The sequence below is a fragment of the Corythoichthys intestinalis genome, chromosome 6 (genome assembly GCF_030265065.1).
Source record: "Corythoichthys intestinalis isolate RoL2023-P3 chromosome 6, ASM3026506v1, whole genome shotgun sequence".
NCBI lineage: Eukaryota > Metazoa > Chordata > Actinopteri > Syngnathiformes > Syngnathidae > Corythoichthys > Corythoichthys intestinalis.
In genome coordinates, this window is record NC_080400.1 from 18209260 (window position 1) to 18233592 (window position 24333).

Here is a 24333-nt window from a genome sequence, read left to right on the forward strand (position 1 = left end):
TGGCAATAACGGAGGCCAAACGTTTTCTGTAACTCTTCACTAGCTTTTCACACACTGTTGCTGGTATTTTGGCCCATTCCTCCATGCAGATCTCCTCTACAGCAGTGATGTTTTGGGGCTGTCGTTGGGCAACACGGACTTTCAAGTCCCTCCACAGATTTTCTATGGGGTTGGAATCTGGAGACTGGCTAGACCAGTCCAGGACCTTGAAATGCTTTTTACGAGGCCACTCCTTTGTTGCCCTGGCTGTGTGTTTGGGATCATTGTCATGCTGAAAGACCCACCCACATCTCATCTTCAATGCCCTTGCTGATTTTCACTCAAAATCTCTCGATACATGGCCCCATTCATTCTTTCCTTTACACAGATCAGTCATCCTGGTCCCTTTGCTTAAAAACAGCCCCAAAGCATGATGTTTCCACCACCATGCTTCACAGGGGTATGGTGTTCTTCGGATGCAATTCAGTATTCTCTCTCTTCCAAACACAAGAACCTGTGTTCCTACCAAAAAGTTCTATTTTGGTTTCACCTGACCATAACCCATTCTCCCAGTCCTCCTCTGGATCATCCAAATGCTCTCTAGCAAACCGCAGACGGGCCTGGACGTGTACTGGCTTCAGCAGGGGGACGCGTCTGGCAGTGCAGGATTTGAGTCCCTGGCGGCGCATTGTGTGACTGATAGTAGCCTTTGTTACTGTGGTCCCAGCTCTCTGTAGGTCATTCACTAGGTCCCCCCGTGTGGTTCTGGGATTTTTGCTCACTTTTCTTGTTATCATTTTGACGCCACGGGGTAAGATCTTGCATGGAGCCCCAGATCGAGGGAGATTATTAGTGGTCTTGTATGTCTTCCATTTTCTAATAATTGCTACCACAGTTGATTTTTTAAACCAAGCGTTTTACCCATTGCAGATTCAGTCTTCACAGCCTGGTGAAGGTCTACAATTTTGTCTCTGGTGTCCTTCGACAGCTCTTGGGTCTTGGCCATAGTGGAGTTTGGAGTGTGACTGACTGAGGTTATGGACAGGTGTCTTTTATACCGATAATGAGTTGAAACAGGTGCCATTAATACAGGTAACGAGTGGCGCCAGTAAACAGCTGCCATCTTAAAGCAGTAGACTTCTCAGGAAGGCTCTGTTTTAGAGAACCTTCCTAGCGAACCTAAGAAACTTTTTTATCTAAAATACTCTTAATCGGCAAAGTCTTGACTAGAATCTATCTTTAAATAATGAAACAGTTTTAAAAGTTTCACATGTCGAAAGTAGACAGAAGGGAACTAATGCAATAACGGGAGCAATTTTAACAACTTTAATGGCTGCAGCTAGTACAGAATGCTGCAGCCAGAGTCCTCACAAATACAAGGAAGCTGGACCACATTACACCGGTTTTGAAATCGCTACACTGGCTTCCAGTGAGTCAAAGGATAGACTATAAAATACTACAAAACACTTAATGGCCTTGGACCAAAATACATGCTTGACTTGTTAGATTCCTATGAGACATCTAGACCCCTAAGGTCGTCTGGAACCGGTCTTATGCATGTTCCAAGAACAAGAACCAAGCAGGGTGAGGCAGCATTTAGTTATTATGCTCCTCACCTCTGGAACAAGTTACCCGAACGTCTGAAGTATGCTCAAACTGTTAGCTCTTTTAAATCAGGGCTAAAAATGCTTTTGTTTAGCACTGCATATCCATAACTGGCTATATATTTCAATCTACCTGCTTTCTATTCCTCTTGTGCTTATCTCCATTGCTGATTTCAATTATTATTAGTAGTAGTAGTTTTGGTTTTATTTTTATTTTTGTTTATTTATTTTTGTTCTGTGATTAAATGCGATTGTCACGTCTCGGAAGTCTTGTTAATGTTTTGTGTTGATTCATGTCAGGTTCTTTTATTTTGGTAGTGGCGTGCCTCCTACAGTTAACTTTACTTCCTGCCCTTGCCAATCAGGCGGATTGCGTCCACCTGTGACCCTTTGTATTAATAGCCTGCTTCTAACCTTGCCCAGTGTCGGTTTGTCTGCTATCCTGCCACGTCCTACGCCACGTCCTTGTGTAAGCCCCTTTTTGAGAACGATTCATGTTTTTGAACCAATGCCTTTTTTGTTTCTAGTGAACTATACTCAGTTGATTGAGGTCCAGCCGTTGCTGTGAATTTTTGTTGATTAATATCCAGCCGTTGCTGTGAATTTTTGTCGATTAATATCCAGCCGTTGCTGTGAATTTTTGTTATCTTCCCTTTTTGAACTTTATGAACTGGAAAATAAATCTTTGTTTGGATTGAACTATCGAGCATTTGGGTCCTTTAGTGCATCCTTGTCAGCGATCTTTTGTCTTGGTTTTTACGTTGCGTGGATTTAAATGTGATTTTTATGATCTTCATGTGATGTAAAGCACTTTGAATTGCCTTGTGTTGAATTGTGCTATATAAATAAATTTGCCTTGCGTTTCCTAATGGTTGATTCACAACATTAAATGACTTCCAAACATAGCAAAGGTTACTGTCTAGTTATCGCATGAGCTGCAATACCACTGTGTCTAGTTAAGTTTAGGGTAAAGAATTAGGCTAGGGTCAATTGCCCCCAAAAACCCTTTGAACTTGCATAGTGTGATCTATGGTTATTTTGTTTTGTTTTTTTGTTGTTTTTTTTAATGGGAAAAAAAAAAAGTTACTTTGCCAAGTAACTAATTACTCTTACATTCAGGTAACTGAGTTACTAATGCAATTACTTTTTGGAATTAGTAATTTCTAACTGTAATGACATACTTTTTTAAAGTAAGATTAACAACACTGATGATATGTGAGCCTTAAATGACTCAGAGCCAACAGGAAGTGACCTGGAAATGGCCAACATCAACAGGGAATGATTCACGGAAGTTACTGACCTCCAGAGCAAAGTATTTTGATTTATTTAAAAAGTACAAAAGAGAGTACAAGTAAAGGACTAAACATTGATTGACATGTGGTATTACGTTTTTTTCCGATGCAGGTGGTTTTCTATGAGTAAAAGTTGACTCAGTTTGACACGTGGCGATGTCGCGCGCTATTGCCCAACAAATCCGTCCCCCCCCGTCATTAACATCTCAGCAGGGTAGTGAAACGGAAGGCGGGGCGGACAGGATTTGGCATCTGCGCTCACAATCTCAGTTCGACCACCAGGTAGACCACCTGTAGCCTCACGAGTGGCTTATTTGGGATTTTCACCACATATAACCGTCCGCTGAGTAAAAAGCCGAGTAATCTCGCTCCCCGACGGCAATATCCGTCTATCTACACCGATCTCGGGAGCTAATTGGGAAACGAGCGGCACTATGTGTTGCCGTGTTAACATCAAAGTGGCCCACCTGCCGAGGGACATGCCCTCCTGACACACAGAACGACCACTGAATTTGATTGGCACATATGGTGAACTGTAGGTTATTGTGCCATCCCATAATAATGTGCACGAAACACCTGATGGTCACTCAGTGGTGTCCTTAGCCCATTTTAAGGGGGCTTCAGCCTCCTCAAATATTCTTAAGCTCCCCTAAATAATCGTGTTATATCTAAAAAAAACAACGCAAACAAAAATGCTGACATACTTACTATGAAGGTGCCAGAATATTAGTTTAAAGTGCATGTGACACGAAAAAGCATGTTTATTTCATAATACACGCTATGGACCGCTCGGATGTGTGTGGAAGCGATCGCTATATTTATTTAGTTTTTTGAATCCCGCGCCATGAAAATGAGTGACTTCCGGCTTCGGTCTTGCGTTGAGGAGGAGGGCGCTGTGACGTGTACGGACGAAGGCGTCCTCTTCACTATACAGCCGTACTGTTGTGTATGAGGACTAAGGATTCAGCTGATTTTGCGAATTAATACGTTTATTTTTCGCATCACGCCAGCCAAACGGCTGCAGAAAAATCTTGCTGTATGAGGGAGAGGCGTGAGCGCCTTTTTGGAGTTTCAAAAGGTTCCCATTCACCGTGGATATTGGCCAAAACAAGCCCTACTACTGTGGGACCATTGGACTTACGAGGAAGTGAGTAAACATCTTGTTTTGTATTATATCAAATACGAATACAGCGATTACAAAGTAAACACTACAAACTTTCTTTAAATAAAGGACTACTTACGTTTGATCATTGATAGGCATGTAAAAAGCTCTCTTCGTGCACTGTAGCTGCACGTTAGCTGCACAGCAATTGTAGCCGCCCTCCTCCGGGGAACGAGCTGTAAATTTCTCTCCGCCGGGCGGTTTGCCGATCCACGATGATGATCGACAACCCAGTCGTCATGTCAAATAATCCGGGCTAGGTATGTGTGATTTTCCGCTTCGAAGACTTTGAAACATCACTCGCTTCGGGTTAGCATGTCGGCTAGCTGTCACGCCTCTTGGTTTGTTTGCATTCTCCGAAGCCGGGGAAGGGAAATGACATATGTCCGATTTAGGTGTCATAAAATATCGTTCGGGAGGTGCGACAGTAAAGGTGAAGTCGACAGTTTTGACCATTATGGAGTAATTTTGCCATGTCCTAAATAAATGCATTTTTATTATTTTCATATTCCAACTAGCACAAGACTGTTATTTGTTCCTCGGCGTCTTCCTGCCTCCGCCTTCCCCTCTCTTCTCTGACTGGGTATCTGCCCTGTGCGCCGTGGGGTGGTGCCTGGGCGCCGGTGTATCGGCTGGATGGTGCCTGCTCGGGCGGGGGACCCTGCCCTACCCTGGGTTTGGTGGGCCATTGGGGGTCCCGTGGCGTGCAGTGCCGGTTGGGGGCTGTGGCTCGTGGGCCGGGTGGGCGGACGGGGGTGGGGTTGGTGGTGCGGCCCCTCTGAAGGCCGGTTGATGGGTGCACAGGTGGCCCGGGGGACCACCCTGGTTCCCCGGGGGGGGGGTTGGCTCCTTTGCTGGGCTGCGCTTTTCTTCTCTTTTCCTCTTTGGAATCCATGTCCCATCACAGAGCTGCTGTTTTTTTTTTTTCCCTGCTGATAGAAACGTGCGTCGCAGGCTATGACGCAAATAATAATAATAATTATTGTGCACATTTTTACAGCATTGGAAAACGTTTAGATTGTTTGTGTAATGTTTGTCCTCCTAAAGCAAGGGTCCCCAAATTTTTTACTGTGAGGGCCACATAACTTTTCCCTTCTCTGATGAGGTGCTGGGGTCAGTTTGTAACAGAAAAGGTGTGACGATTGCAGGAGTGCCAAAATGTAAAGATTTATTGTTTTTCAGAAAGCCGCAATCAAATAACCGTTTCTGGATTCTTCACGGAACAAAAGTAAATAAAATAATAATATAATATAATATAATATAATAATAATAACACTATCAATTAAATAGATAATAACCAAATAACCCTCTCGGGGTTCTTCACAGAAAAAGCCAGGAAATAACTCTATAGGGGAAAAAAAAATATATATATTTTTTTTTTTTCAAAATTTTTTTTTGTTTCAGGGGGCCTGACCAAATGTGGAGGCGGGCCGTATCCGGCCCGCAGGCCATAGTTTGGGGACCCCTGTCCTAAAGAAACCATGTTCAAACAGAAAAAAAAAAGAAAAACATCTTTTTTCCATTTTTTAAATGTTCCAGGGAGCCACTAGGGCAGCGCTAAAGAGCCACATGCGGCTCTCAAAACACGGTTGCCAACCCCCGGCCTACACTGTCCTTCACCACAAGAGTGATACATTGCTTTTTTTGGTTGTCTCTTTCATCTTCTTCTCCCTAATTTTCTCTCTAAAGTGCATCAATGGGTTAAGCATTTAAGGGCAAAAAACATCTAAATTGGGATTAATTTCCTCTATTCTGATTAATGTACGGTTATCTGGAAAAATGTCCGCATAGGCGGCATATAAAAACATTTTTAACATCTTTTTTCCATTTTCAAACATTTTTTAAATGTTCCAGGGAGCCACTAGAGCAGCGCTAAAGAGCCACATGCGGCTCTCAAAACATGGGTTCCAACCCCCCGGCCTACACTGTTCTACCAGTACGCTTAACTTTAACAACCTTGCCATGCTGTTTGTAATTGGTCCTGATTTTTGATACAGCTAACTGTGAACAGCCCACATCTTTGGCAACCATACGTGTAGCGTTACTTTGTTCAAGAAATTTGATAATCCTCTCCTTGGTCTCAAGAGATTTCTCTTGATGTAGCCATGATTCTTGTGAATCCATTTGGTCCAGCAGCCCTCCAGGGTGTGATAACTGCACTGTATAAACTGCTGACTAACGAGCAGATCTAATCTGAGGCAGGGGCCCAATTAAGGAAAGGAAATTGACTGGGTGTGTCTGTATTTTCTACTCAAAATGGAGTGATTCCATATTTTTTTTTCTTCAGAATGGAGTGATTCTATATTTATTTCCCTGCACTTGCTCAATAAAAGTAAAATTTACTGACCACCACAATGTTTTTATTCATTTCTTTTAGTGTTTCTGAATGCCAAGGAGCTGCACTTTTGAACTAATTCATTATTTTTACAAGCTTTTTATCTGAGTCTGAGTGAGTTCTCGTCCGAGACTGGTGATTCCATACTTTTTGCTTTTATATATATATATATATATATATATATATATATATATATACACACAGTGGGGAGAACAAGTGTTTGATACACTGCCGCTTTTGCTTGTTTCCCCACTTGCAAGCCATGTAGAGGTCTGTAATTTGTATCATAAGTTCTCTTCAACTGTGAGGGACGGAATCTAATACAAAAATCAAGAAAATCACATTGTATAATTTTTAAATAATAAATTGGTATTTAACTGCATGAAATAAGTATTTGATACATTACCAACTAGTAAATATTTCAGCTCTCAGTTCTTTTTTAAGAACCCCTCCTGTTCTCCACTCATTACCGGAAGTAACTGCACCTGTTTGAACTTGTTACCTGTATAAAAGACACCTGTTCACATGCTCAAACAAACTCCAACCTCTCCACAATGGCCAAGACCAAAGAGCTGTGTAAGGACATCAGGGATAAAATGATAGACCTGCACAAGGCTGGGATGGGCTACAGGAAAATAAGCAAGCATCTTGGTGAGAAGGTAACAACTGTTGAAGCGATTATTAGAAAATGGAAGAAGTTCAAGTTGACGGTCATTCTGCCTCGTTCTGGGGCTCCAAACAAGATTTCACCTCGTGGGGCATCACTGATCATGGGGAAGGTGAGGGATCAGCCCAGAACTACACGGCAGGACCTGGTCAATGACCTGAAGAGAGCTGGAACCACAGTCTAGAAGAAAACCATCGGAAACACATTACGCCCTCATGGATTAAAATCCTACAGCACACGCAAAGTCCCGCTGCTGAAGCCAGTGCATGTCCAGACACGTCTGAAGTTTGCCACTGACCATCTGGATGATCCAGAGGAGCAATGGGAGAAGGTCATGTGGTCGGATGAGACCAAAATTGAACTTTTTGGTCTAAACTCGGTTCGTCGTGTTTGGAGGAAAAAGAAGGATGAGTACAACCCCAAGAACACCATCCCAACCGTGAAACATGGAGGAGGAAACATCATTTTTTGGGGCTGCTTCTCTGCCAAGGGTACTGGACGACTGCACCGTATTGAGGGGAGGATGGATGGGGCTATGTATCGCCAGACTTTGGCTGACAACCTCCTTCCTTCAGTAAGAGCCCTGAAGATGGGTCGTGGCTGGGTCTTCCAGCATGACAACGACCCAAAGCACACAGCCAAGGCAACTAAAGAGTGGCTCCGTAAGAAGCATCTTAATGTCCTGGAGTGGCCTAGCCAGTCACCAGATCTGAACCCGATAGAAAATCTATGGAGGGAGCTGAAAGTCCGTGTTGCCCGGCAGCAGCCCCGAAACCTGACGGCTCTGGAGAAGATCTGCATGGAGGAGTGGGCCAAAATCCCTGCTGCAGTGTGTGCAAACCTTGTCAAGGACCACAGGAAACGTTTGGTATCTGTAATAGCAAACAAAGGTTTCTGTACCAAATATTAAGTTCTATTTTTGTGATGTATCAAATACTTATTTCATGCAATTAAATGCAAATTTGTAATTTAAAAATCATACAACGTGATTTTCAGTTTTTTTGTATTAGATTCCGTCCCTCACAGTTGAAGAGAACTTATGATACAAATTACAGACCTCTACATGCTTTGCAAGTGGGAAAACCAGCAAAATCGGCAGTGTATCAAATACTTGTTCTCCCCACTGTATGTATGTATGTATATATATACAGTATATATATATATATATATATATATATATAAAGATGTTTTTTTTGTTTTTTTTTTAACATGGTTTCTTTAGGAGGACAAACATCACACAATCTTAACGTTTTCCAAAGCTGTAAAAATCTGTACAATAATCATTACATTTCAACATTTTTGTCAATGAAGATTTGCGTAATAGCCTGCGACGCACGTTTATATTAGGAGGGCAAACAAACCAGCGGCTCATGGATTCCAAAGAGGAAAAGAGAAAAAAACTGAGGAGAACAGAGGATTCAACGTTTCTTGGGCAGAATCAATTGCATTCATTGCCAATGCGGAAGAATTTTCTGAACGTTTGCTCTTTAGCGAGAAGTTGTCAAATCACAAAAGGAGTAAAGTGGAAAGACATTTGCGGGGAAGGCACACTACTTTTGCAGCCGAGTACAAAGTAAGTGCGATTGCATTACTTCTGGAGAAATTAGAGTAGTGCAAAAATAGATTTAAAAAGTGGATTACATTTCCAAACTCCGCTACTGCTGCAAGATTTTACAACCCGAAATAAATAGTACACGTCCAGGCCCGTCTGCGGTTTGCTAGAGAGCATTTGGATGATCCAGAAGAGGACTGGGAGAATGTGTTATGGTCAGATAAAACCAAAATAGAACTTTTGGGGAGAAACACAGGTTCTCGTGTTTGGAAGAGAAAGAATACTGAATTGCATCCGAAGAACACCATACCCACTGTGAAGCATGGGGGTGGAAACATCATGCTTTGGGGCTGTTTTTCTGCAAAGGCACCAGGACGACTGATCCGTGTAAAGGAAAGAATGAATGGGGCCATGTATTGAGAGATTTTGAGTGAAAATCTCCTTCCATCAGAAAGGGCATTGAAGATGAGACGTGGCTGGGTCTTTCAGCATGACAATGATCCCAAACACACAGCCAGGGCAACAAAGGAGTGGCTTCATAAGAAGCATTTCAAGGTCCTGGAGTGGCCTAGCCAGTCTCCAGATCTCAACCCCATAGAAAATCTGTGGAGGGAGTCGAAAGTCCGTGTTGCCCAACGATAGCCCCAAAACATCACTGCTCTAGAGGAGATCTGCATGGAGGAATGGGCCAAAATACCAGCAACAGTGTGTGAAAAGCTAGTGAAGAGTTACAGAAAACGTTTGGCCTCCGTTATTGCCAACAAAGGGTACATAACAAAGTATTGAGATGAACTTTTGGTATTGACCAAATAATTATTTTCCACCATGATTTGCAAATAAATTCTTTTAAAATCAAACAATGTGATTTTTTGTTTTTTTTTCTCCACATTCTGTCTCTCATGGTTGAGGATTACCCATGTTGACAATTACAGGCCTCTCTAATATTTTCAAGTGGGAGAACATGCACAATTAGTGGTTGACTAAATACTTATTTGCCCCCCTGTACATAAATGCAAGTGTTACGTTAAGTTCTTTGTTTGTTTGCAGGTGGTAAACGCTTTTTTTCAATGGCGGAAACGGGCACCAGCAAGTAAAAAAATAAAATAAAATAAAACTTGTCTACTAGCGGAAATAGGCTTCTTGTTTTGAGATTTTGATTTTTTTTAGGGGCGGAAATGGGCTTCCATACTTGTGTGGCGATCTTACAGTCCTGTTTTGCTAATTTACTGACATCTAGTGGCCATTCTGCATCCTTGATTTAAAACATCTAAATCACAGCACTGTCGAGATGAGTCCAATAGCTCGTAAAAATGACAGTAAAACAACAGTAGGAATTCACAATAATCCCCAAAATGGAAAAAAATAATTGGAAAAGGCACTTGATTTCTTCATTTCAGGTGTTTTCCTAGCAGCATCGAGAATTATATCGCAACACGAATGAATGTGATTGGTCGAGCTGTGGATGTGCCGTCCTATGTGCTTGCGTGTGAGTTGTCTTGTTGGGAACAGACGATCTTCACTAGCAGCAGCACGTTTCCTCGTCATCCCTTCTCTTTGCATTTAAACCTTTGGAACTTTAGAAGATTTTTCTTTCAATTTACTTTTAATTTGTTGTTCTTGTTTTTTGTGGCCAAGCGAGCACGTGGCAGAAGAGTGCGGTGAGTGATTGTGCACGTGACATTTCTATTTTTTTTGTTTTAAATTATAATACACTGTTAAAAAAAAAAGGTAAATACAAATAAAGTTGTAAATATGACAGAAAAATACTGTAAATCCATGACAGAAAAACACATAAAGTGGGAATCCAAAACTGCAAGTGAAATTAGCTGTAATATTTTGTAAACACAAGGAATCATTATAACAGTTTATTTCATAGTAAAATTGTGTTAAAATTGTGTTAAACGAACCAAATTCTTTTTATAGCTTTGAAAAAATACTGTACTTCAGACGTAGAAAAACTAGAACAAACAATTGGATAATTCAGTGAAATCTACAACATAATAGTGGTAAAATTAAAAAATGTATACATATTGTAAAGTGCTTTTATTCGTAAAGAAAGTATGCGAATGTCTTAAAGTTTTCGTTCTTTTCAATCACAAAAAAATAAGCAACATCTGTTAAAATTAGGGTTTTTCCGGTCATGTTTTTTTGCTCCCGATCCGATCACCATCGTTTTAGTTTGAGTATCTGCCGATCCCGATATTTCCCGATGCGATTGCTTTTTTTTTTGCTCCCGATTCAATTCTAATCATTCCCGATAATTTTTCTCGATCATATACATTTTGGCAATGCATTAAAAGAAAAAAATGAATAAAACTCGGACGAATATATACATTTAACATACAGTACATAAGTACTGTATTTGTTTATTATGACAATAAATCCTCAAGATGGCATTTACATTATTAACATTCTTTCTGTGAGAGGGATCCACGGATAAAAGACTTGTAATTCTTAAAGGATAAATGTGACTTTGTATACATTGTGACTAAATATTGCCATCTAGTGTATTTGTTGAGCTTTCAGTAAATGATACTGTAGCCATGCCCAAATGCATGATGAGAAGTGCAACCATGACTATGTGTAGTGCTACCAATTGATATATCTTCTCTGCGTTGGTAATAACATAGGGTGTCAAGAGAAAGATCAAATACCACCTTGCTTCCCCACATTGCTTCCCAAGATATTTCTAAATGTAGGGAGAGGGATTGTAAGGCTTAAGCCAATTAAAAACAGGCTCCAAAGGCTGCCAAACTTCACTCTACTCATTTTAAGCTGCCATTTAGCGCTCTATATAGGTAAAACGGCGTCACTACAGATTTAAAGCGACGATACGCGAGTGGGTTGTGCAGCGCATGCATTGATTGCATTAAATATTTTGACGTGAAACATTTTTTTAAAAATTAATTACCGCCATATCGGGATAAATTTGATAACCCTACCTTAAGCCTAAACTAAAGACTCTGGATGAGTGTAACATATTATGTCTGTAACGTTGAATACAATTAGAAAACGATTTAATTTAAAAATATATATATATATATTTAAAAAAGGCATGTCCGATATTTTTATGCCGATTCTGATACTTTGAAAATGACGTGATCCCGATCGATCGGGACATTTATTTCTTTATTTCTTTATTTAAGGATCCCCAGGATCTTCCTGGGGTCCACATCTCTAGTTGAAATACATTGTGTTCTATTGTTTTAGGGGGAAAAAAGGATTTTGTTCAGTATTTTTTTTAAACATTTAACAGCAATTGAATGTAAAATTACTTGGGGGGGGCAGGTGCATTCGTCCCTGCCTAGTCAAAATGGATTGGACTTCTATCGCAATCAATAGCAGACGGTGAGTTAACTTATTCAGTTTAAAACTGTATTTTTACAGTGAACTGTTCATTTGTATTTTTAAGTGTTTCATTATTTTTGTTATTATAGTTAAAATAAAAAAATCTGTTTTTATTGTAATTCATTTCATTTTGAACTATTTCTTATGGTATGCATTTCATTAATTTTTTTATCTATTAACATAAACTTCATTATGTATTGATAAATAGGGGGCCTGCATTGTTGGCAAGGCCATCAAAGGTGAACGAGTGGAATCAAAAACAGCTTTTTTCGTTGAAAATACTTGTGAATAAATGCTTAAATCCCTGAATTCATTATCGATGTGGATTTAAAACAGTCTCGATTCTTGGTTAAAACCAAAACAAAAAAAAAAGTGCAGTAAGGATTTATTTTACGTAAATATGTCGAAGTACAATGCTAGCCTGTTAGCGAATAAGGCTAGCGGCCACCTGACGTAAACAGAGCTTTTTTCATTGAAAATTCTTGTGAATAAATGCTGAAATCCCTGAATTCTTTATAGATATGGACATAAAACAGTCTCGATTCTTGGTTAAAAACAAAAAAACGTGCAGTAATCATTTGTTTTACTTAAATATGTTGAAGTACAATGCTTGTCTGTTAGTGAATGTAGCTAGCGGCCGCCTGATGTAAACAGAGCTTTTCCGGTCAAAATTCTTGTGAATAAATGCTTAAATCCCTGAATTCCTCATCGATGTGGATGTAAAACAGTCTCGATTCTTGGTTAAAAGCAAAAAAAAAAAAAAAAAAAAAACGTGCAGTAAGGATTTATTTTACGTAAATATGTCGAAGTACAATGCTAGTCTGTTAGCGAATGAGGCTAGCGGCCGCCTGACGTAAACAGAGCTTTTCTGGTGAAAATTCTTGTGAATAAATGCTTAAATCCCCGAATTCTTTATAGATATGGATGTACAACAGTCTCAATTCTTGGTTAAAAGCAAAAATAAAAGCATCACGCAGTAAGCATTTATTTTACGTAAATGCGTCGAAGTACAATGCTAGTCTGTTAGCGAAAGAGCTTTTCTGGTGAAAATTCTTGTGAATAAATGCTTAAATCCACGAATTCTTTATAGATATGGGCGTAAAACAGTCTTGATTCTTGGTTAAAAGCAAAAAAAAAAACATGCAGTGACCATTCATTTTACGTAAATATAGCGAACTATGATGCCAATGCCGTAGCAGCTAATTTCTCCCATTGATTTTTTTCACAACGTTTCAAAATGCATGCATGGTACGAAAAATATAATAATTACCTCGAACAAATCACTCCTGAGACAATCCTTGCTGTTTGTATGCAGTACAGCTTTCGTACTTTTATCCTAAATGAGCGTTGAATACTGCATGTGTCGAATAACTGAATTGGATTGTGGGATGCCTGGCCCCCTGCTTGAAGGCGTTGCGCAGTGGTTGGCCGAATTGTCCCGTCTATACAATTATGAAGTTTATGGGATTAATTTTTTGTGTGTTTTATGTATTTTTAGGGGGACTCTCAAAGGTTATCCTTGACTCTGCCCCTGTATCAGTTTCCATGGAAACCCTAACTCCTACGTGGTCCCCTGTCAACCAGTGTGACATCATCAACATCGGGTTGAAACGTCAAAGTTCCTCAGATGTTTGGGGTCAGTCCAAAAAAATGTTTTTTTCTCAATTTATTAGCAGAGGTGGGTAGTAATGAGTGACATTTACTCAATTACCTTTACTTGAGTAACTTTTTGACAAAATTTAATTTACAAAAAGTAGTTTTACTAAGCCATACTTTGTAACGTTTACTCGAGTAAATTTGTGAAGAAGAAACGCTACGCTTCCTCCGCTACTTTGGGCTATACTAGTCGTTACATTTTTCCTTTTCTACATATTAGATTTTACTTTTACTTTTTTTGCCAGAGACGGCAACAGTGGCTCTATCAGTTTCACCAACGAGACGTCGCAACTATAATCATTATGACTCCATTATATCAATTCCACTCAAGCTTGTTGTTCTATGATCTTGCTGGCCTGTTCAATCATGTGGCATCTTTAAAGAGCATACGACACGAGAAAAAGTCTTAAATGGCATTATTATGTGAATTAGAATCATATTTTGAGACGATTCGACTATATACAACAATTTAGCAAAGCACAGATGACGAGAAATTAGCCTTTTAATCTGCCAGTTAGCCACGCCTACCATTATAGGGCTTTAGCGTCCCCAACAGATGGATGACGTCAGCGGTAGACTGGGCTTATCGATTTTACTATTCAGCCCATTGAGGGGGAATTATTCAGAACGAGGAAAACGCGACGAAGAAAGCCGCCAAATGTCATTCTTTCAGTCTCTCTACTCCAATATTTTTTATAGGATATTCTTTTTATCCAAGTATTTTTCCCCAATAGCAATATAAATGGCTTGAGAAGGACCAGTCAGCCCGTCGAGGGAGAACTATTCAGAACGAGGAAAACGCGATGAAGAGAGCAGCAAAATGTCATTGTTTCTGTCTCTTTACTTCAATATTTTTACAGGATATTCTTTTTATCCAAGTATTTTTCCCCAATAGCTATATAAATGGCTTGAGAAGGACCAGTCAGCCCGTCGAGGGGGAACTATTCACAATGAGGAAAACGCGACGAAGAGAGGGGCAAAATGTCATTGTTTCTGTCTCTTTACTTCAATATTTTTACAGGATATTCTTTTTATCCAAGTATTTTCCCCAATTGCTAAATAAATGGCATGGTCATGACAAATAACAGTCTTGTGCTGAATGGAATATGAAATAATAAAAATGCATTTATTCAGGACGACATGGCAAAATTACTCCATAATGGTCAAAACTGTCGACTTCACCTTTACTGTCGCACCTCCCAAACTATATTTTATGACACCTAAATCGGACATATGTCATTTCCCTTCCCCGGCTTCGGAGAATGTAAACAAACCAGAAGGCGTGACAGCTAGCCGACATGCTAACCCGAACCGAGTGATCTTTCAAAGTCTTCAAAGCGGAAAATCACACATAACTATCCTGGATTATTTGACATGACGACCCGGTTGTCTATTGTTGATGCGGATCGGCAAACCGCCCGGCAGAGAGCAATTTACAGTTCGTTCCCCGGAGGAGGGTGGCTGGAGTTGTTGTGCAGCTAACGGGCTGCTGCTAATGACCATTAGGACAGCTTTTTACATGCCTATCAATGATCAAACGTAAGTAGTCCTTCATTTGAAGGAAGTTTGTAGTGTTTACTTTGTAATCGCTGTATTCGTATTTGACATAATACAAAACAAGATGTTTACTCACTTCCTCGTAAGTCCAATGGTCCCACAGTAAATATCCACGGTGAATAGGAACCTTTTGAAACTCCAAAAAGGCGCATACGCCTCTCCCTCATACAGAATGATTTTTCTGCAGCCGTTTGGCTGGCGTGATGCGAAAAATAAACGTATTAATCCGCAAAATCAGCTGAATCATTCGTCCCCATACACAACAGTACGCTGTATAGTGAAGAGGACGTCTTCTACCGTACACGTCACAGCGCCCTCCTCCTCAATGCAAGACCGAAGCCGGAAGTCACTCATTTTCCTGGCGCGGGATTCAAAAAACTAAATCAATATAGCGATCGCTTCCACACACATCCAAGCGGTCCATATCATTCAGGAGCATAAAATACCGCGTCTATTATGAAATAAACATGCTTTTCGTGTCACAGGCACTTTAAAGCACCATAAAAAATTAAGTGCGCAGACTTCTCTATCAGTTGGAGGTTCTTGGGGCCCCCATTAGGCCCCAGTAGTGATGGGTCTAGTGATACTAATGCGCCGGCGCGCGCGCCGAGCTCATGGAGCAACCCCTGCGTCGGTGCGCGTATCGCTACAAGAAAATCACGTGACCGATGCATGAACTCATTGAACTGTGTCGACACAGTCATGACGCGGCAAACTGCTTCAAAAGGAACCGCGTCTGTCAACGCGATGGAGCTGCTGAAACAATCCACATCTCACGGTTACTTCCTCGTTGTCTACATGCTGTGGAAATGGACGTAAGACAGGGAAAATGCACTTGTCATCTTCCATTCAAAATACAATTAATTTTAATGTAAATCTTAGTTTATTAGTGGGACTGGTACACGCGGGTCCGTCGTTTGTGGAGCCTTGCCTATGCATTTACCTGCATTTGACCTGCTAGCTTAGTGGTCTGAGCGAACGCCATTCGTCCCCGACGCGTAGTGCGCGCGGGTTCGAATCCTGATTGGAACATATCGCGGCGCGAGACCAAAATTTTCGGCTTTACTGTTAAAGTTATTTTTTGTTTGCAGGTGAAATGTCGCATTTGTACTTTGTATATGACTAACCTGCCATATACAAACAGTTGCCACCTCCTCAATGCTGAAGCATTACTGGCCCAAGCATGAGAATGAAGTTTCTGATAATCCCAAAATAAACACAGGTATAGAGCCATTCCTTTACTTTCCCACAGTCACTTTTTTGGTAATTTATTAGAAATCTGTAATTCAGCTATAACTTATTTTTTGTCCACTTCAATTTCTTTCTGGTGGGCTATGGTAGCACTTAGATGACGAAGTGGGGAGTCAAGAAGGCAATGCAACTGTAGGTGAAATTGCAAAAGTGCAACGATGCATGGCTGAGCCGAACATGAACCAAAGCCGAACTGAGCCAATGGACAACTTATCCAAACCTCTTTCAACTGGAAATTCTTGTGCATGCTGGTATCGTTGGTTCCATGCGAGTGTGTTGTCCACAGCAGGCTTGTTTAATTTAAAAAAAAAAAAAAAAAAAAAAAAAAAGGTAACCAACTAAATTTTAAACATTAAAAAAAAACAACTATGTTTTTGAATAAAATTTTATCAGAACAAAAAGTCCACAGGCATTCCTCATTCACACATTCATTATTACTTACATTTTCACATTATAATATATGTTCACATAATTTAAAGATATGGAATAAGGCAATAGACCCTACTCACGTGACGTCACAGCCACGCCCCCGCGCCATGATGTCCGCATACTCGCCATAGAAATGCATTAGCGCTTCGTAAATTCTTCCTATTATTGCACGTTTTACTGCTCGTCAACATTAATACTCAAAATGGTGAAGTCGTGTGTGGCGGTCGGTTGCAAAAACAGAGAAGATAGACGGAGAGACTTGAATTTTTACCGTATTCCGAGAGACACGAAGAGGAGGCCGCGATTGACTGCTGCAATTCGACGAGAAAACTGGGCTCCAAACGACTACCACAGATTATGTAGTAGTCATTTTATATCTGGTAAGATGCATTTAATATATATTTAGAGGGTTTTGGGCTGACAACCACAATTAAGATCATTGCTAGGCTAATCGCCGACAACATACACGTATGTATGTAGTTAGTGCTATCGCTAAACCATATAAACATTAAAAGCCCTAGCTCCATTGACAAATGACATGAAATACATTAGACTTGACAGTGGATGTTAGCAAGAACAAAAGATTTTGAATTGAAAATTTCGTAACTCACCTTCCGAGCACAAGATTCCTGCCGAATTTTCGTGTACGAGGACGTGTTTCACCTAACCAGCAACGTAGCATTTATAAGCCTCCAAGCTCTTAAAGTTGTTCAAACTTTCGTGAGAATAGGCTGATTTTGTGTGGGTATCAGATGTCAGGCGAAGCCAGCGGGTCGAAAAACATCGATTTAGACATCAAATACGGATCTGGCGAATGGATAAACTGAAGCTTTTCCACGTAACGCCTTTTATGCAACGGATCCAATGAGTTTACAGCGTCAGATAACACCGGGGCTTCCATGAATTGCTCTATAACTTGCTCGACTAATTGAAAACAATGAGAATAGGTCTGAAAAAGAGGTACAATATGGCGGCCGGAAACAGCGACACGCCCATTTTGTGACGTAGGTGAGTAGGGTCTATATGAATGCAAAGACTTAATTTTTTTTATTTTACATGCTATGTCATCAATTCAGTGTGTCTGTCAAGTGGGTTGCCTGTAGGGATTTTTTATGTCCAGCAGGTGTCAGTATTCAATGACACAGTATCCACACTGTGTCAACACAGTGTGTCACTGTGTCGACACGCTTCATGAGGTCTCACGGACCCATCACTAGGCCCCAGACCTATTTTTAATTTGTCCGTTTTAACCTCAAAACCCCTGTTTACAGATGTCGCACAACCACTTTGGTTTCAACCCAGCCATAAAACGTAGGTAATTAATTATATTTATTATTGAAAATGTCTGTCATTTTTAGCTTAGAATCATTAATTGATGGTACTGTCAGGCCGAGACGAAGAGGCGGACTCAGTTGCGGAGGTTCAGGCAAAAAACTTTATTTTGAAAACAGAGGTTCTTCCGCTGACATGCGGGGATGAGAAAAAATACAAACAAAAAGCTCTCCAACGGAGGAATAAGTCAGGGCAACCACAGTTCAAACAAAAACGCACTCCAAAAGGGAGGAAAGGCAAAAACTAAAAACACTCCTAGTCCTAATGGATGAAAAAGTCAAGATGGCTAAGATCAAAAAAGGCTCAAACACAAAGCGCTCCAAGTGGAGGACAGTATCACTATGACAGGCTATGGCGAGAGGCTGACATGACTGACCTTGGTAGAAAGACACTTCTGCACAAGACTAGGGGAACTAGGGCATTATATACACACACAAGGTAATTGGGAACAGGTGGAAACAATAGGTAATTAGATGACAAGAGGAAGGGCAAGTACGCAACTATGAAGAGGGTGAAGCCTTCAAAATAAAACAGGAAATTACGTGACAACTCCCCCATGACGTGACAGGTACACTCCATTTACCATTCTAATATTTCGTTTGAAAAATAATGACTTCAAAAAATTATTCACTTGCATATTTTTAACTTTTAAACAAATTACGTCACAATGAAAAAAAAAGGTGTCTGTAAAAAGGTCACGGATATCTACCTCATAACTATCGCTTAATTGTATTTTTGTTGTTACTGTCGCATTTTCTCCAGTATCTTAGATGATAAATAATCTGTCCAAACAAAGAAAAATTGAAAAACAACGTTTAAAAGGGTAAATATATGAAAAACCAAATCTCGACCACTCCTTGATGTTTGCGATTTCTGCATCGCGACCCTTGTTATATGACCATGTTTCACCCACAAAATCACCAAAAAATCTAATGTGGCCATTCACAGCTGTGTCTTGACACTCAGTGATACATGCTACATTGAGTTTTTGGATTGAAACAAAGTAAGTACGCGATAATATCTCGTTAAAGTCATGGCGTCTTCAATTCTGCTCTCGTGTGCTCTCACCTCCAGATAGGGTTTTGCTGTATTTATTTTTTAAAATTCCCTCCTGTTCAAAATTTTCTTCCCCTAGAAAATTGACATTTTAAGCATTCCAATGATGTATCACACATGCATATGGGACAATTTTGAAAGTTGGCCAAATTGTGGGTTTCAGAGCGGAACTTCATGGCACCTAGTGTTTTCCACCATATATACATATATATATATATATATATTTATATATATACATACATACACAGTGGTACCTCTACATACGAAGTTAATTCTTTCCAGGACCTTGTTTGTAAGTCGAAATGGTTGTATGTCGATCAGGATTTTCCCATAGGAATACATTATAATTCCATTAATTCGTTCCACAGCCCAAAAACCTACACTAAATCCTTAATAAATACTGCTGGTACTATTACAAATGGCAATTACACATAGTAAAACAAATACATTACAAATAAAAATTGGAAAAATATAATAATAATACAATAATTCCTGTAATAATGTAACAAATCGGGTTCTAATGTGGCGGATGTTTTTTGCTGTACCTGAACGCGCCACGGGGCTATCGTGCCAGAAACAGTTTCACTTTCCCTTTCAATGTTTTCTTGAGAACCCCATCAATTGCGGCAGACAGTAGCCGTTTTGTGTTGAGTAAGTTGTGAAAGAAATGATAAAAACGTGGCAAAGCTGGCGATTTCTTTGGCGATTTTACCACAATAATAATTATCAGCTTAACTTATAAAGACTGGCGAATGGTGGTCAGAAGAGGACCGTGGAGTTGTATTCTTGAGCCAGTCCACGGATGCGCACCCCACGCTCATATATCTCTATAATTTGCAACTCCATTTAAAAGGTAAGCGTCACCTTTTTCTTTGTTTCATCACCTGTACCACCCTTTTTGAAATCTTTTGTGTTGATTTCTCACACAAGAAAATCCGCCGTGCATTTGTCTGTGGTGCTGTCATGTCGTCGTATTTCGAGCATGTCGTCGGATGTAGAAACAAATGGCAAGTCAAATTTTACGTCGGATGTCGAAAAGATCATGTGTCGAAGCGATCGTATGTCGAGGTACCACTGTGTGTGTATATATATATATATATATATATATATATATATATATATATATATATATATATATATATACATACATATATGTTGTGTAATCCGTCAAGAAACAAAGAGCTTTTTAAGTTGAAAATTCTTGCAAATAAATGCGTAAAGCGCAGCATTTCTATAGATCAATCAAATTTCAATCAATCAAATTTGTTTATATAGCCCTTTACAAAACCTGAAAGGCACTCAAAGGGCTTTACAAGAAAACATTACTCTAGATATATAAAAGGCAGGAAAGTATTATACAATCACATTAAGAAAAAAAAGAAATGAAACAAAAACAGCGTACCGCGATAGAAGTCCAGCAAATAAAGCAATAAAATCCAAAAACATTAAAAACCCTAAAGCAAATAAAACCAGGCTATTCTAATCCGTGTAAAATGCGAGTCTCAAAAGGAGTTTTTTAACCGAGACTTAAAAAGACCTAGATCCGTAGTGGTGCAGATTTGAGGGGGAAGGCTATTCCACAGCCTAGGGGCAGCAACCGCAAAAGATCGGTCTCCCCGTTGTTTAAGTTTCGAGATATGAACGTAAAACAGTCTAGATTCTTGATTAAAAGCAAAAATCTGGCAGTTATCATTCATTTTACGTAAATATTTCAAGCAAAAGTTATGCTGTTGTGTAATCCAACATAGTGGCTGTCACAAAACAAAGAGCTTTTTAAGTTGAAAATTGTTGTAAATAAATGTGTTAATCATGGAATTTCTGTAGATATGAACGTGAAACAGTAGATTCTTGGTTAAAATAAAAAAACCTGGCAGTTATCATTCATTTTACGTAAATATTTCAAGCAAAAGTTACGCTATTGTGTAATCCAACGTGGTGGCCGTCACAAAACAAAAAGCTTTTTAAGTTGAATATTCTTGTAAATAAATGCTTTAATCATGGAATTTCTATAGATATGAACGTAAAACAGTAGATTCTTGGTTAAAATTTTTTAAAAAATTAAAAAACGGGCAGTTGTCGTTCATTTTCCGTAAATATTTCAAGCAAAAGTTACGCTATTGTGTAATCCAACGTGGTGGCCTTCACGAAACAAAGAGCTTTTTAAGTTGAAAATTCTTGCAAATAAATGCTTAAATCACTGAATTTCTATAGGTGTGAACGTAAAACAGTCTAGATTGTTCGTTAAAATAAAAAAAACGGGCAGTTATCGTTCATTTTACGTAAATATTTCAAGCCAAAGCTACACTAATTTTAACCGTTGATTTTTTTCACAAAGTTTCAAAGTGCATGAATGGTGCTATTTAATATATGTAATAATAATCCTGAATCCTCCACCAAATCACTCTTGAGACACTCCTCTCTGCTTGCCTGCAGTAAAACCTTTGTCCTTTTTCCACCGAAATCCGGCGTCAGAACACAGCGTGAGTTTGAGTTTATCACAGTGAAAGCCAACTCAACGTTCTGCCCGGGTCGGCCCCCTGCGGAAAGGCGTGGCGCAATGTCTGTAGGAGCTGTCTTGTCAGCTGATGGTGAAGTCTGTGTGAAGTGTTTGGCATGAGCGCAGCCGTCAACATGACTCGAAAGCGCAGATTTTAATCTCTCTCCTTGTTTTAATTAGGCACCGATTGACCGTGGAAAACCAGAGATATGATCCTATTAGTTTCATAATAGGAAATATGTTTCATCTGCTAGAGGGCACTCATGCTTTTTGGATGAGTAATGCTTAATTTCTTTGGATTTTTTTCTCTCGCTGGAATTGAATGTTTTGTTCTTGTGTATTTCTTCGGCCTAATGTGGTTATGTAATATGTTATAGTACAGTATAATAATAATAATCGTTCATATATATAACTTTGTGCTGAGAATAAAAATACCATTGTAAAAAAAATAATAATAATAAATAAACAAACATCGTAAGCAGTTACTCACAAACTTATTACTTGATTTTTTTTTTTTTTTTCACCAAATACTTTTTTACTTGTACTTGAGTACATTTTTTGGGTGACTACTTTTACTTTTACTTGAGTAATATTATTTTGAAGTAACGTTACTCTTACTCGAGTAAAATTTTTGCTTACTATACCCACCTCTGCTTATTACTATTAACCCCTTGACGACAATAGACATCCACCCCATTTGAACTGGATGGGTTGGCAGTGATCATTCGTTCAGTTCCAATGGATTGGACATCTGTCGCCGTCAATGGCAGAAACTTAGCTCAATTGTTCAATTTGTGCTTACTTCAGAGGATTGTATGTTTAGCAAGTCTCCCCCTGCTGGTGTGTTGTGGTCAGAGCAGCAGAGGAACAAAGAGGTAGACACATTTTAAAATGGGCAAAAATATGTTTGAACAAAAACTGCTAACGTTGCTAAAAGTGTATGCAATTGTCGCCGTCAGCTCGAGGCCAAACTGTTGCGCCGGGAGGAAGAGCTGAGTCGCCTCCAGGACGAAAATGAGAAACTGCGACGATTCCTCAACTCGCCTTTCGTCAGGAGTTTGGCAGTTGAAGTCAGTCAAACTACCGGTCGCTTGTCAGTCACCTGAATTACATCACAAATGGATGTCACTTTGCAGAAACGGAGTCCCGACCGGATCGAAAATGTGAACAAGAAACGGCCATTCCACGTCGGATCTTGCCAGAACTTGGCTCGAGGCCGCTTTCAGGTCGGTAGGCGCGTCTGTCGCAACCTCAGCGCCGAGTTTGCTTCCGCCGAGTCCGCCGGCGCTGTTTCCCAGTCGCCGCTGGACCTTTGGGTTCTGAGAACGCTCGGTCTGAAGGACCCGGACACCATCGACCCATCCTCGTCGCTAATCCGGCAAACAGAGGACGACGGGACAGAGCCCGGACACAGCTTCCCCGAAGAGACTCCCTTCAGTAGTCCGGTCCACAACCGATCTTGGAGCCCGCACAGCCCATCACAAGTCGCTCAGTCTGAAGGCAGGAATCCCCATTTGGCCTTCGCGATGTCTCTGAGCCCTGCCAGTAGCGTAAAAACCCTCAGCTACCCTCAGGGGCAGGCTTTTGTCAGGAGGGACCCCCAAGGACGCTGCAACTTCACTTGGTTGCCCACCCACAGCTCCAGAAGTGAGGAACCGGACTCTAGGGGGTGGACAACCCCCAAAATGTGAAGGCAAGCCAAGGCAAAGGAATTTCTATAGAATATTTCAACACAAAGTAATTCAAAGTGCTAAGAGGCTACTAATTTAAGTTGGGTTTTACTTGTGCCTATTGTTTGGTGATATAACGGTATATAATCACCAGTGTTGTTAATAACGGTGTTAAAGTATAACATGACTCAATTACTTTTTGGGAGAAATAATTTGTAACTGTAATTAAATACTGTTTTAAAGTAAGATTAACAACGCTGATAATCACTCCCCAAATAAACTAATAGATTATGTATTGTCATCAATTCCATGATTGTCACTATCGTCAATTTTATCAATACCGTATACTACTGGGGGGTGGCCGGTGTTTTGCAGTTGCTGCCCCCAGGTTGTGGAATAACCTGCCCCCTGAAAGCCGCACCATTACGAATCTAGGCTTTTTAAATCACGGTTAAAGACCCACTTTTTAAGACTAGTTTTTTCTCCAGATTAGCGTAGCCTGGTTTTATTTCTTAAGTGTTTTAATGTTTTCAGATTTTATCTGTTTTATTTGCTAATTTGACTTTTATCGCAATGTGTTGTTTTTGTGTTCGTTTTTTTTATTTTATTGGTGTCATTGTATAGTACTTTCCTGCCTTTTATTTATCATAAACTTCATGACCTATTGACATGACAAGGGAAACTGGGCCGATTCGTAAGGGGTTTATTTTCAAAAACTTCAAATATTTACAAAACCAAAGCTGCTACCGACCTAAAACCAAAACAGGCACCTGCCTTACCCATGTATGAGTCTACATGAGCAGCGGCATTATAAAAATTCAAAGTTGCTCCCTTATAAAATCCTGATTAATTATTTTTTTTATAAAAGTATAACACAACTTAAATGGCTATAAAACTGTTAGATTTTACACTAGATCCACAAAAATCACCAAATGCAGATAAACCG

General features: G+C 39.9%; 1 protein-coding gene across 1 annotated transcript in view; it reads left to right on the plus strand.

The window, feature by feature from the left end:
- The window catches only part of LOC130917721 (uncharacterized), a 60348-nt gene extending 36768 nt beyond the window's left edge, over positions 1 to 23580 (plus strand). Inside the window, exons 3-6 of the mRNA XM_057839378.1 lie at positions 13438 to 13575; positions 22525 to 22592; positions 22677 to 22787; positions 22854 to 23580. Of these exons, the coding sequence (XP_057695361.1) occupies positions 13438 to 13575; positions 22525 to 22592; positions 22677 to 22787; positions 22854 to 23408 (872 nt within the window). The 3' untranslated portion in view covers positions 23409 to 23580. The remainder of the gene's footprint in view (positions 1 to 13437; positions 13576 to 22524; positions 22593 to 22676; positions 22788 to 22853) is intronic.
- Positions 23581 to 24333: the final 753 nt, after the last annotated feature.